Genomic DNA, 14,327 nt, shown 5'->3' with positions numbered 1-14,327 from the left:
TGGACATTCCATTAACCAAGCTAAGAACACAGCTATCTTTAGAATGCCATGTTAAAATGAGCCAAAGCAGCATGCAGGGCCCAGGGGGTCCAACCACTTAAAAACCCCTTTGGATGGGGGGCAGCCCACCCATACTACCTGACTAAGCTTAAAGGTTAAAGGGAAGTAGACCATCTACTTAAAACCCTAGAAAACGGGCTCAGGGGGCTGCCTACTTGGAAAAACCCTGTTAAAGTGGGCAGCCCAACCACTGGTGTCAGAAACCTCAGACACGGAGGCACACACTTTCTGAAATGAAAAAACATACAGAACTACCAAATTTTGCTATAAGTTTGATTGCATCATATAATAATTGCTGGTAATAGTCTTCATGTTTCATAGCGTGGATGTGTCGATTGAGTGGCTGATGGCATATGACTCATGTTCCTTTACTGTACATACTCTACCCTTATTCTCTTTAAAGGAACAGTGCATCTATAAATTTAAACCCTGTCATTACTTATTCACCCTTATGTCATTTTACACCTGTACAACTTTTTTCTTCTTTGGGACACAAATGGAGAAGTGAGTGAATAACAATAAAAGCATTTTTAAAGTAGTACATAGAAGTCAGATCAACATAGTATCAGATCAACATGAGTCACCAATATGTTTTATTTATTTTTTTATTTTTTTATGGCAGCAGTGAGTGGCATCCATACAGAACATGTTAGATGTTTGTGCAAATCAAGCAGGATGTGATGAGTGAATGAGTTGATGTAATATATCCCTCTACACTGTCATTAAAATTTCCGTGTTCCTTTCCTTAAAGACAACCTTAAAAGAAAAGTGATTGTGACCCACTGAGAAACTGCCTAATGAGACACTTTTCAACTGTAAAAGGTTAAAGTTTATGATAATGTACTCATTTTCTTGTTCTCTCTCAGGGACGGGTGCCTTTCATTGTGCCCGACAAGGTGTTATGGCCGCAGTTGTGTGAGGCTCTGAATATGAAGTACAAGGCCGAGGTGCAATCAAATCGAGGTCTGTCTGAGGGGAATCTTGTCTTTCTCGCTCAGAAAGCCTTCAGCAGCTCCAGCGTCAACCCGGAGGACTACCGCAACATGACCATGACCTGGTCACAGTTTAACAGGGTAAAAGAAAATCTTACTGATCCATATTCACTGTTTACTGAAACCATTTTCAGTGTTGAAACGTAAATAAGCAAAGGGTTTTGAAATGGAAGTTGCAATTTTAAACCAACAAAAATATCAGTCATAATGAAGACCTTTGCAATCACATAAAGACCTTTGCATTCGGTTGCACTCTGTAATTAATATAATCAGTTTTGTACTTCAATATTTCTCATGAAATCATGGTTTTGACAGCTTCACACAAGCTTTGATTAATCTGAAAGCAATATGGCCTATTATTTCGCAACAAATTCTGGCCGCGACTGTGACCTGCTGCTTGTTACCCAAAAGCACAGCCATTATCGAGCGATGTTCTCACAGATGGTTTAATCCCGAACTAGTCTCTCATTGTTCTGACTTTGTTTTCTTATTTTTAATTGGCAGTCCGTCGACCTGGGGCAGAATGGTAGTTGATCTGATCGACATTGCTTTTTTCGTCCATTGCAATAGTTAATGGTTATTCAGGAAGTGAGGTGTGATCTGAGAGCTTTTGATGTGCAGGCAGGCCTAAGGCTGTGGCTGCCTTTGAAACAGCCTTTTGCTGATCTGCTACATTGAGCGGGCAGTGTTCCCAACAAGGGCCTTTGGAGTTCAGGCATCATTTGTGTTTATGGCTTTGTTTATTTAGTCACTGATACAGTACTCACATATGCACACACTTCCACAAAGTTTGTGTGAAGCCTGATGATGATTTGAGATGCTATAAAGAACATCTTAAGCTTAAATGGAAATAAGATCAGAATATTCTGCCCTATTATGTCACAAATTTACAAATGTCACAAATTGCACAAATTATGTTTAGTGACCTAATAATGCAGAATAATATCTATCCATCCAGCCAGCAACATTTGAAACTAACATTTGCAACATTTGACACTTTGCAACATTGACACTTTTGAAATAAATCAAAACTGAAATTAACAGCCGAATAATGACGCTATTAATAATGAAATTCAATTTAATAACTGATGAATTTTGCAGCATTAACACTCTTATTTTCCTGCTTTTCTGAAGCTGCTTTGAAACAATCTGTATTGTATAAAATGCTATAGAAATAAATGTGACTTGACTATTTATTTCCATGTTTAAATTAGATTCTAAATTCCACATTTTCACATTTGAACCCCATTGTACATGTTCAAGAGACAGTTTGTGTGGCTTTGTGTGATCTTCATGCAAACAGTTTAAACAGTCAGGACATAGAACATTGTGTTCTAAGAAATAGAGTGATTAAAGTGAAAGAGATGGAGACGAACGCTTCCTGTCTTCAGTCCTAAGTAATGTGACTTTGCTTGTGGATCACTGATTAAAAACAGACTGAACATGAGGCAGTGTATCATGCTCTCATTCAGGCAGTCATGCCTGTGTTTTGTAAAGGGGTCATATGACGTTGCTAAAAAAAAAACATTATTTTGTGTATTTGGTGTTATTAAATGTTTATGCGGTTTAAGGTTCAAAATAAAAATTATTTTTTTTATACTTTATGTTATTTTTTTTTTTTTATGTATGGCCTTCTTATATGAGTAGATTTTTTTTTTGCTAAGCTCACTGAAAAGCGAGGTGTGCTGTGATTGGCCAGACACTTGCAATTAAATGAAAATCTAGTCATTTATATTGTGTGATGTTAGTTTTGCTTTTTGTTACTTTAATGTGTTTAGTGTGGTCGGGGCGACGACATAAAACCCATTACAAACGAGCAATTTGCTGCATCCAGTGGGAACATAATTACGGATTATAATGACTTATACTGTCTTTTTATGCGTTGCGTTCAATCACGCCGCATAAACATAAAACCATGTCTGCATTTGTATTTGGAGAAAGGACCAACAGCTAGCGCTACCCTACACTGCTCAAAACTTATGTTTGAATCATCAGTGGCAAATTCTTTAAATATGAAAACGTACTTACAGGCGGTGAGTCAGCATTACTTGTCAGAACACCGGCATTGTAGGCTACTCTCACAGGAAACAGTCCTCATCCTCTGTAAAATGCGTTGCACATATCTGAATATTTGGGTTGAACTTGTTCTGGAACAGTGTTGTAAATACAGCTTAACCACTGATTTCTAGTTGTGTCCTCTTTTGGAAGGCCAAACAAAGTAGTATTGCTTTTATAACAAAACACACAGCGTCTCCACGACATGACGGCAGTGGCAGCAACAATACAATAGTGGGAATCAAAGTTACGTCTTCTTTCTTTGCGAGAACATTTGGGCGGTGTTTAAACGTGGCATTTTAGGAGGGCGTGGTCTTAACTTTTATAAAGAATATCTCTTTGGGTTTGAGACTTTAGTCTTTGTAACTTTAGGGATCTTATCTATTCACGAACAGCTTGTAACACTCCAAAGAGAAAGGAAAACTTGAAATCACATCATATGACCCCTTTAAGCCCTGAATGTTCCCTTTACCGCGAACACTTCTAGCTGTGTACTGTCTGATTTGTGTCAACTCCATGTCCGTTTCCAGTGAACGCATCACTTGCGAGGAACACGTACCAGGAATTCAGCAGATTGTTCTTTCATAATTCCATGCTTTGTTTTTCATAACTGTTAAGCATCTGTGAGGAAACAAGCTTCATACATGATTTGATGAGGTTCTAGTGTACAACATGCTACTAGGCAATGTTCCCTCTAAGCTGCGCGCGCGCGCGGCCGCGCACTTCTTCCACCGCTGCCGCGCAGAAGAAATAATGTGCCGCGCACACGCATAAATGAGTTGGGAAAGCTATTTGCGAAAGCGAATGAATTGCAATGCTCGGGTAAACCGCTGTAGAGTTGATATCACGTTTAGAGTTAGAACCGGTGAATGCGGTTTACAGTTTCATAGAAAGGGGAATGATGTGCGCCAAATGAGTCGCTGTTGAAAACCGAATATTTTAATGGTTGCGTAGCCTACGAAATAGCTCAACTCGAGAGCCGACGCAAACGCAATGACATGTGAAATAAAACGTCATCATGTATTAAAGAAGAGTGGCTTGATTAAGTGCTGGAAACAGCGGATGATGGGCACAGAACGGTAACAAAACTCAGAGACGTTTACAGTCACACAGGTTTAGTGTGCAAACTGTACATCATAGGGATGTTTAGATAGCTATAGAAGAATTGACGTTCACGTTTTTTTTTTTTTTTATATTTAACTTACAGATCTCAGTTTAAATGCTTCAGTTTCTATTCTATTCTGTTCTGTTCTATTCTATTCTATTCTATTCTATTCTATTCTATCAGTTTAAATGCTTCAGTTTGTTTTGATATTATATTATGTTAGGCCTATATTATTAACCTAATAAATAATTGACCTTGTTTTTTAATGGAGTCTCTGCTCATCAAGGATGTATTTATTTTATCGAAAATACAGAAGAAAAAAACAGTAATATTGTGAAACATTATTGCAATTTCTAATATTGGTTTCCTGTTTTAATATACTTTAAAATATCATTTATTCCCGTGGAGCAAAGCTGAATTTTCAGCATCATTACTCCAGCCTTCAGTGTCATATTATCCTTCAGAAATCATTCTAATCTGCTAATTTATTATCAGTGATGAATATGTTGTGCTGCTTAATATTTTTACTTTTTTTTTTTTTTTGAACGTTTTACTTTTTTCTTTGATTCTTAGATTAATAAAAAAGTTAAAAAGAACAGCATTTATTCAAAATAGTAATCTTTTCTAAAAATATGTCTTTATTATCACTTTTTATCCATTTAACACATTCTTGCTGAATAAAAGTATTAATTTCTTTAAAAAAAGAAAAAAAAAAAAAAATATTGACCACAAACATTTTAGTAGTGTATATTGTAATACAAAATTTCTATTTTGAATAAACACTGTCCTTTTTTTAACTTTTTATTTATCAAAGAATCCCGAAAAAATACCACAAGTCCCAAAAAAATATTATGCAGCACAACTGTTTCCAACATTGATTATAAATCAGCATATTAGAATGATTTGTGAAGGATCATGTGACACCGAAGACTGGAGAAATGATTCTGAAAATTGCTTTGCTTCATAGGAATAAATTATATTTTAAAGTATATTAAAATAGAAAACTTTTATTTTAAATTGCAATAATATTTCACCAATATTATTTTGTGAAATAATATTCAATATTTTTATCAAATAGATACACCCTTGATGAGCATAAGAAACTTATTTAATAAACATTATTGATCCCAAACTTTTGAATGGCAGTGTATTATACTGTATATATATATATATATATATATATATATATATATATATATATATATATATATAATATAGTATAAAGTTTTCTCAGGTAATCTAAAATGTACATCATTTAGTCACGGGTCAAATTAAATACAAATAGCACATTAAAGTTAAAAGTTACACACTTTTTTTTTGTGCGCGCGCTGTACATGTCTGGTATAAATAATGTTTTTGCACAGATGGCCGAAATGTCCGCCCAATAGAGAAAAGTTTTGCTCAGCAAGAAAAAAAATTAGAGGGAACATTGTCCGTAAGGAATAATGTTTTTTGTATGTTTTTATGAGGTTTTTGTGTACAAAAAGTGGATGTAACTAATAAAATTTATCTATGTGGTAAATCTGTGAAAGAGGTTGAAATGCCTCAGTTTGGTTTTGGTTGTATGTTTTTAGAACTTACAGAATAAAAATTTAGGTAGATCTATAGTTGTTGTTTTCTCTGCATCATTGACTTAGCATCATTATTCATTTACTGTGCATGATAGTCTTTTAAACCTGATTTGTTTCTTGTCATTGTAGGAGAGTTTACCAGGCAGGAACTTCACTTTTTGGCAGTGGTTTGATGGTGTGATGGAGCTTACTAAAAAACACCTGAAGCCTCACTGGAATGACGGGTAAGAACTGACCTCTGTGAGAACACGAACATATAAATCACATTCCTACAGATTTAATGTTAATGTTAACAATTGTGTAAAAGCTAAAAAAAATCCCTCTTTGTTGCTGCTAAATCAATGAACAAACAGAAAGAAATAGAAAAAAAAGCCGTTGCTCCTCTCTGCCCTCACATAACAATGACATCTCTCACACTCAGCTGAGAATGCTGCCATCTATGCCGTATGAACCAGCGGGGTGAATCTCACAAAGAAATGAGAGTGACGTTTGTTCGTATTTCAGTTATGTGACTTTAAATGGAAAATGCACTTAATTAACAGACAAGAAATTGGCACATTGATTTATTTCTGAAAATAAATTGGGTGAAGTCATGGACACTTCTCATAGTTTCACCTGGCTGCTCTACTGGAAATTGTTAGTCATAATGTATCACATTCTTAAATCTAGTTCTTATTTTATTTTATGTTATTTTTTGAGTGGTATTTAATAGATATATCCATTATGAAGTGCTTCTTTGGCATAGCAACTGGCTGATTGAGAGATAGTGCTGGTTAAAACTATACATTAAAGGCATGAAACATGGATGGATTAACACAGGAGTAAGATCTCTTGCGGCTTTGATAAGATCGTCCATATCTTGTAATCTTTGTATACAAATCATGATGAAACTGAACAATACACAGACGATAGCAGCCTCTTTGTCTTTGTGTGCAAACATCCTTTTATGCATGCATGTTTGTGTTCATGTGTTTGTTTATGTGCTTGTATGTCTCAGGGCGATTCTTGGCTTTGTGAATAAACAGCAAGCTCAGGACATGCTGATGTCCAAACCCAACGGAACCTTCCTGTTGCGCTTCAGTGATTCGGAAATTGGTGGCATCACCATAGCCTGGGTGGCAGAGAACCCTAACAAAGCAGGTAGAACCGTTACTCTGCTCCTCCACTGCCATTCCTCAACACACTTTATTGCACTTTATAATATTCTGTTGTATAATAGGGACATTTTATGCATGGTCCTTGAAAACAAATCACTAACACTGGCTTTAAATGCTATTAAAACGATTTCAAAACTTCTGCTAAAGAGTGTGTATATGTGTTCTTCATAGGAGAAAGGATGGTGTGGAACCTCATGCCATACACAACCAAAGACTTCTCTATCCGCTCCTTGGCGGATCGCATCAGCGACCTGAATCATCTCCTGTTCCTCTATCCTGACCGGCCCAAAGACGAGGTCTTCTCCAAATACTACACCCCTCCACTGTGTAAGCTTGAGCTCTATTTATCTACATATTTTTCATCTTTTTTGACATTTTATATATATATATATATATATATATATATATATATATATATATATATATATATATATATATACACAAACTATCATTCAAAGTCTTTGAGATCAGTATTTCTTTTTTGTTTTGTTTTTAAGAAATTAATACTTTTATTCCACAAGGATGTATAAACTAATCAAAACTGACAGTAAAGATAATTGTAATGTTATGAAAGATTTATATTACGAGTGTGTTACTCTAAAAATTCAGTTTTATTTATCAAAGAATCATGAAAATCATTTCCTCAAAAATCTTAAATAGCACAACTGTTTTTAAAATGAATAAAAAGAAGATATTTTTGAGCACACATCAGGACACTGACATCTAGAGTAATGATGCTGAAAATTCAGCTTTGAAATGACAGGAATAAATTACTTTTTAAAATATGTTCAAATAGAAAACAGTCATTTTATTGTAATAATATCTCACTGTTTTTACTGTATTTTTGATCAAATAAATGCAGCTTTGGTTAGCTTTTACATATTTCAAAAAACAAACTTTTTTTTTTTAGCAAGCCCAAACATTTGAATGGTAGTGTATATATACTTAATTATTTCTTAAAATATTTATTTAAAATGATTTACATGCACAAATATTACATATATACATATACAGTATATATATTATATAGCCAGTAAAATCATTATAAATACATTGCTAGCCTGTGTCTTCATGTCTTTGGGTTTAAATGAGAGTGTATCACTCTGGCTAATCTAGTGTATTTGTGTTTGTCTGTGTGTGTTCTCATTCACACACATAATGTGAGCCAGTGTTATGTCATGGTTTAAGAATAATCTGTTTATCTTTCCCACCTCTCCAGCTAAAGCTGTGGACGGATACGTAAAACCACAGATCAAACAAGTAGTGCCAGAGTAAGTACACACACACAATTTGTCTCTGCGTGTTTTTCTGACCTCTCAGTACAGGTCTTCACATCTCTGACATTCAAGAGCTAACCAGAAAGCTCCAAGCGATAAATCTAATTGCACGCTATCATATTAGTGCCGGCCTGACTCTATGGGCAGTTATTGGTCGCCATGGATACTTGAGACTCTGTGCTCTCATTCCACGTACTCCTCAGCATATACTTAGCTCTGTTAGCCTCATTAGCAGCATTATTTATCCATAGGTGGATGACCGCGTTGGTCTTGTTAGCAAGCCTTTCACTTCGGTCATACACAGCAGGGAGTCATACGCCATCAGACTCAGATAATTCAGTTCTTCTCTTCAGCATTCTGAGGGAGTCATTATCAAACTAGCTCTTAATTTTGAGGGTTAGTAAGAGCTGTGTGTAGAGTTGCAAGCTGTGAACTAGAGCTGAACAGAATGAATGAGCTGAACATGTCTTTTGTTAGTTATTTTTGGAGCTTTCTCACATTTTATTAAGGGAGAGAGAAAAAATAGGTGACCGGAATTATTACGGGACGCTGTATCAATATATAACAGACTTTAAACTTATTTCTCAATATTAGATGAAAAACTTGCATTTAAAAAAACTTTATAAATTTAAAAAACATAGAAATGTTGCAACTAACTGAAATAAAATGTTGAAGTTGAAAGACTAAAATTACTCAAATTTAAAACTGAATTTAAATATGAAAAAAAAATGACAAAAGTATAATATAACAATGAAAATAAAAGCTAATTCAAAATAAGAATGAATACTGTTACAGTATATAAATAACACTAAGAGTAAAACTGATGATGTTAAATAATTGGCTACTTATGTGTGCATCTGTGTTCATGCAGGTTTGCGACACCTAACCCTGACCCTGCAGCAAACCCCACCTACATGGATCATGCGGCATCTCCGGCTGTCAGTCAGCCACATGCTTATGGACTCTATCCTCCCATGTGAGTACACAAATATATGTATTTTCTGTCTGTCTGTATGTTTCTGCATCTGGCTTTTTATTGTCAACTAAAACCAGAACTATCATTGATATAACATAAAATATAAAATAGCAGACAATTAGAAATGCTCCTTTGGCAAATAACAGAAATAAAATAAGCCTAAGTACTAATATTACTAAAACTGATACTGAAATAAAAAAAAATTAAAGCTAAATAGAAATATTTAAAAAAAACCACACACAATTACTAAAAATTACTAAATTACTACAACTAAAAAAATATTAAAATTGCTAAAATTAAAATTAAAACTGAAGATATAAAAATAAAAGCTAATTCAATTAAAAGCTAACATTAATAAATAATACAATAGTGTATAAATAATACCAACATAATCAGGCCAACATTTTAATAATACTATTATTATTATTAAAGTAATATGATTATGAATCCAATATGTTTTAAAAAAAAATTTTTACCATGCTTAAATCAATTATTTCGTTTTTCCCTTAAAATCAGCACAGAGAATATTTGTTGATTTCATCTGGACCAGCACATGCTGTAATATATAATAACAGCTATTATAGTAAATAACCATTGAAAATGTGCTGTATATACAGTACTATGGAATTGATGTTATTGGATAGGAATTATCAAGATTATTGTTTTCAAACTACTTAACGTGACTCAATCTCTCTCTCAGAGGAGACCCTATGCTGGACGCTGATGGCGATTTCGATCTGGACGACACCATGGATGTAGCGAGGCATGTAGAGGAACTGCTCCGTCGACCGATGGAGGGCCAGTGGAGCGGCCAGCAGTCATGACCTTCTTCATCTGTGACTCTTCTCCCTTAACAATGTTTTTTTAAATACATTTTTCTCCCTCTACTCTAAGTGTATTTTCCCCATTTGTTTCCCAGTGTGGGTCTTTATGACTTTCAGTTTAGCTTTTTCTCTATCTCTCTTTTTCCTCTTTCATCGCACCTCTTTTTCTTTCCCCCATCCCTTGTTTCTGTAGAGAAAGGAGCTAATGGAAGAAGAAAAATACAAAGAGCCTTCCTCTAATTAAATACCACCAAACAGTATTGTAGGAAAAAAGAGAGAGAGAGAGGGAGAGAGATGCATGTTATCTCTTTTCCTTTGTGAGTGTATTTGTTTTTGTTTCAAATTGACTTTTCGCAGAACAAATCTGTGAAACCCTTAAACCGAAATGTACTACTGTAAGGAACATTATGTTTTTCAAACTGTTCTATGGTTTATTTTGAGGGTGTTCAGATATCTATTGCATCTGAAGTAAATGCATATTATCCTTTGCACTCTCAAACGAATGCTTTCTTGCAGACGATGACATTATTGTTACTATGGCGATTGCAATATAACGCTTCTGTACACTAAAGAGTGTTTAGGTTGCAAGGCTGTTAACATTCGTTGCACCGACAGGCTGAATGGGTTTAATCATCCCTTCACCCTGTGTGTTTAATCTGAACCTTGAACATAAGTTACACCCACATCCAAACCAGCAGCGTCACGACCTGTCACTCACATCGATGAAACTGAGGCACACATGAGAAATGCACATGCGCCCGCTCGCATCCGTCCCACGTTAAGTGATGGAAACACATGGTCCGCTGAGCGTCTCGGCTCACGCTACACTACACAGGCCGTCTCTCTTTCTCCGTCTGTCTCTCTCCATTACAACAGGTGATGACCTCATCTGTTCTCATGCTTCCCTCTCGGAACAAAACAAAAGAACCTGTCGTCATGGTTACACATGCTGCTCCCGGCTGCTCCTCATATGCTCATAACTGGCCATCCTATAGGTTCGCATTGTTACCGACCTGCATCTTTTTTCTCTCGCGCTCTGCATATGCCTGCACAGAAGCCTAGGCCACTCAGGACATTGACGTACAGTTATTGTAAAATACCTATAATAATAATTATAATAATAATCAAATATAAATTAAAAAAAACACACATTTGAAAGAAAGAACCTATATCCGGAATATATGAATTTATTTTTTGTTAACATATTTCTATTTTATTACTGTAGGACGCTAGATGGCTCCATCACTCTGTGTAGTGCAAAATGATGCTTTACTGTGTCTGATTGTCTGTAGAAGCCCTGATGTACTGACCCAGAATCAGTACACAAAACTATTATCGGCACAAAGGGGTCGCTGCCATCTCAGTAGTTCCACTTCAGATTTCAGCTGAGCTTTTGCATGGAAGAAAAGGCCAAACAGTGAAGTTAGCACGAAGAGACGTTTTCTGTGTGCTTACTGTATGTGTAATCTGCAAACCTGACTAATTACGCCCACTTTTAGATGCCTGTATTCATTTTTAAAGGATGGTTTGTTCCTCGCAGTGGATGTTGTTGTTTCCCCCCCCCCCCTCTATTTCTGTCATGGCAGAGACACATAGGAAGCTGTGTGATTTTTCTTTATCTTTTTTATTGTCTTTGTTTTCAAATTGATTCGTCATGTTGTGTAGACTGTTTCTCACTGTAGGTGTCATTGTGTGTGTGTGCGTGTGTGAGAGAGAGAGAGAAAGAGTGAATGAATGCGTGCATGTGTGTGTGTGTGTGTGTGTGTGTGTGTGTGTGTGTGTGTGTGTGTGTGTCGGCATGTTCAGCTCTGCTCTGTCTTGTGTTCGTACCATGTTTGGATGTAGAGAAGAGCAATTGAATTGACAATAAAGTTTTTTTTTTGTTTTTATAATTTGGACTCCAGCACAAGTAGTGTGAGCACTTTGTCTTTCCTGTGAGAACTGAATGAACTTGGGTTCATAATTTGTGTGATCTCCCTACATGACCATCTAACAGTTTGTGCACCTTGACATTTTACAAACCATTCGTAGTCTTTCTATCCGGTCCTTTGTAAATGGTTTCTGAATAAGTGACATAAGAGCAAAATCATTGTGCACTTCACAACCACTCTTCGCATGTTTCTTAGAAAACTTTCTAAGAATTTCTAAGAAACTTTTCTTCATGAACTAAAAACAGACATTCCTCTTTATGGGCTCCAGTTGTTGGACTATTTTCAGCAAGAATGGAACAAAATATATTCAACATTCAGGGGACCAAATGTAAAAGTTAAAGAATCTGTCAGTGAAAACATCATATTGACCAATGTATAACGGGAAAAACATTACAACCCTGGTTTTCAAAGCTGTTTTCCTGATTATCATGATGGCACGTCAATGCCACACTGCAAGAATGGATCCTGAGTGTGAACATGAATCAACATGCAACAACCGTACCTGGCCTTTTTCGCGAAATCTGAGCCATTCTCTCACACTTTAAGCATTAAAATCATATATATGTATGAGAGAACACTCACAAATGATGAAAACAATTGTATTATTAATTTTTTTTTAACATAGAAACACACAAAGATTGTCTCAGTTCTTGGTAAGAGTTAGAGCCTTAGTAGGTCTAGTCAAGTCACCTTTATTTGTAGAGTGCTTACAATACAGACCGTCAACACAGCTTTACACTGTTAAACAGGGAAATAGTGTCAATAATGCAAGAGGACGATAGAAATCAGTCAACTCGGTTCATCATTGATTCATCATTGATTAATTCACTTCACTATATTTTTAGGCTATTTCTCACAAAATGTATGTGTTTTGTTTACAAAGTCTTACCCTTAGCTAACTGCAAAATTGGCGAGAAACGAACCTCATTGGACCACTCGCACAGAAAAGCATAGGTAATCATTTAAAATAATTTTATAAAGCCTAAATTCCTTAAAAATATATTTGCATAAACACTGACAATAAAGTGCTCATGAAATTGAAAAAAAATATTGCAAATTGTTTTATATAAAATTAACGTTATATAGGCTATCCTTTTGGGCGGGTTTAAAATGAAGAAACCTTGCCCCCTCTTCTGGTCGAAATGTGTGAGCGCCATTCCGATGAGAAGCCCGCAGCAGCACTGAGAGCACGAATCAACTCACTTAAATTATCTGGACACCAAATAAGCTCAAACCATCAATCGTCGGAAAATGGTTATCCTTCCAGACATAATTTATAAAAAACAATTTCATGAAATTTACCGTCAGGCAGGAACACATGTTTTATGTCTCTAATCGCAAAGAGAATACTGCTTGAGTAAAGGGCTCATCTGTTGCTTGGAGACAGAAACCTGTGCTTCATAAAAGCAGTATGCCAGGTAGCCTACTGCACTAACAAAAACTGAACCATAAGATGAAACAGTCAGCTGATCCGCTTTCTGACATACTGGAGAGAAACAGGTAAGTTATTGAGAATAAAATAACATTCAGTCAAGGCAGAAGACATATGTAGCTATGATTGGGTTTCATCTTTGGCAGTACATTCTGAAACAATTAGTGCCACTAAACCGAAACACGTTTGGCATTTATTAGATGCATTACATTTCATATCGATTAAAATTGCACCTTGTATCTTTATGATTTTAATCTGAATTAGGACACACCTTAGACTTACACTGATTTTTATATCAAGCTAAAAAGGCCTATATAATATTTTTAAATAGAGCCACTTAGTGTCATCACCCAGCAGGAAGTGGCTTCATCAGAAGGCTATATATGATGATAACCAACATTTCGAAAGTTATATAAAAAACAATAGGCTATCTTCAAACACACATGTTAACACTCAATCCCTTTTTACTTAGCGATGCCGCCATTTAGCTCTTTATTAGCATCTTGGCATGTTCAATCCCGTTCATTTTCTTGTCACTGTGTAAATCATTTCAAATTAAAATCAATGAAGTGTCTGAGTTTGACAAGTGCATAGTCTACAGTCCAGTGCGCGCTTTAATATAGGCCTAAACACTTAGCCTACTTAATTTACAAAACAAACATTTTTATTTTTGAGAAATTGTATGATTAGAGAAGGATACTGCATAACAGGAATTACCTAAACAGGTTTTTAACGAAATATTTTATTTTTATATACTGTAGGTAGCGTCTGCTTCTAGTCACTGAGATGCGTTTATTCGCTTTTTCACCACCAGACGTCGCTGAAACACAACTTGTGAGTGAACGGATAAGCTTGGTAAGTTTCATGAGCTGGCTGGTTTGTTTTCACTGTAGCCGTTCAGCGTTTTTTCTCTGCTAGCAGTGCGCTGATTAGGCTACATATTCTTC

At 35.6% G+C, this 14,327-nt stretch overlaps 1 protein-coding gene across 1 annotated transcript in view; it reads left to right on the top strand.

Annotated features, from left to right (window-relative positions):
* Positions 1–11,909, top strand: part of LOC109090548 (signal transducer and activator of transcription 5B) — a 76,304-nt gene extending 64,395 nt beyond the window's left edge. The window contains exons 14-20 of the mRNA XM_042726593.1: positions 927–1,133; positions 5,913–6,007; positions 6,781–6,923; positions 7,112–7,267; positions 8,160–8,211; positions 9,089–9,193; positions 9,894–11,909. Coding sequence (XP_042582527.1) covers positions 927–1,133; positions 5,913–6,007; positions 6,781–6,923; positions 7,112–7,267; positions 8,160–8,211; positions 9,089–9,193; positions 9,894–10,017 — 882 coding nt within the window. The 3' untranslated portion in view covers positions 10,018–11,909. The remainder of the gene's footprint in view (positions 1–926; positions 1,134–5,912; positions 6,008–6,780; positions 6,924–7,111; positions 7,268–8,159; positions 8,212–9,088; positions 9,194–9,893) is intronic.
* Positions 11,910–14,327: the final 2,418 nt, after the last annotated feature.

This window comes from Cyprinus carpio, chromosome A3 (assembly GCF_018340385.1).
Source record: "Cyprinus carpio isolate SPL01 chromosome A3, ASM1834038v1, whole genome shotgun sequence".
In the NCBI taxonomy this organism is placed as follows: domain Eukaryota; kingdom Metazoa; phylum Chordata; class Actinopteri; order Cypriniformes; family Cyprinidae; genus Cyprinus; species Cyprinus carpio.
Note: the sequence above shows the minus strand (reverse complement) of the source record. Positions and strands in the feature narration are given on the sequence as shown.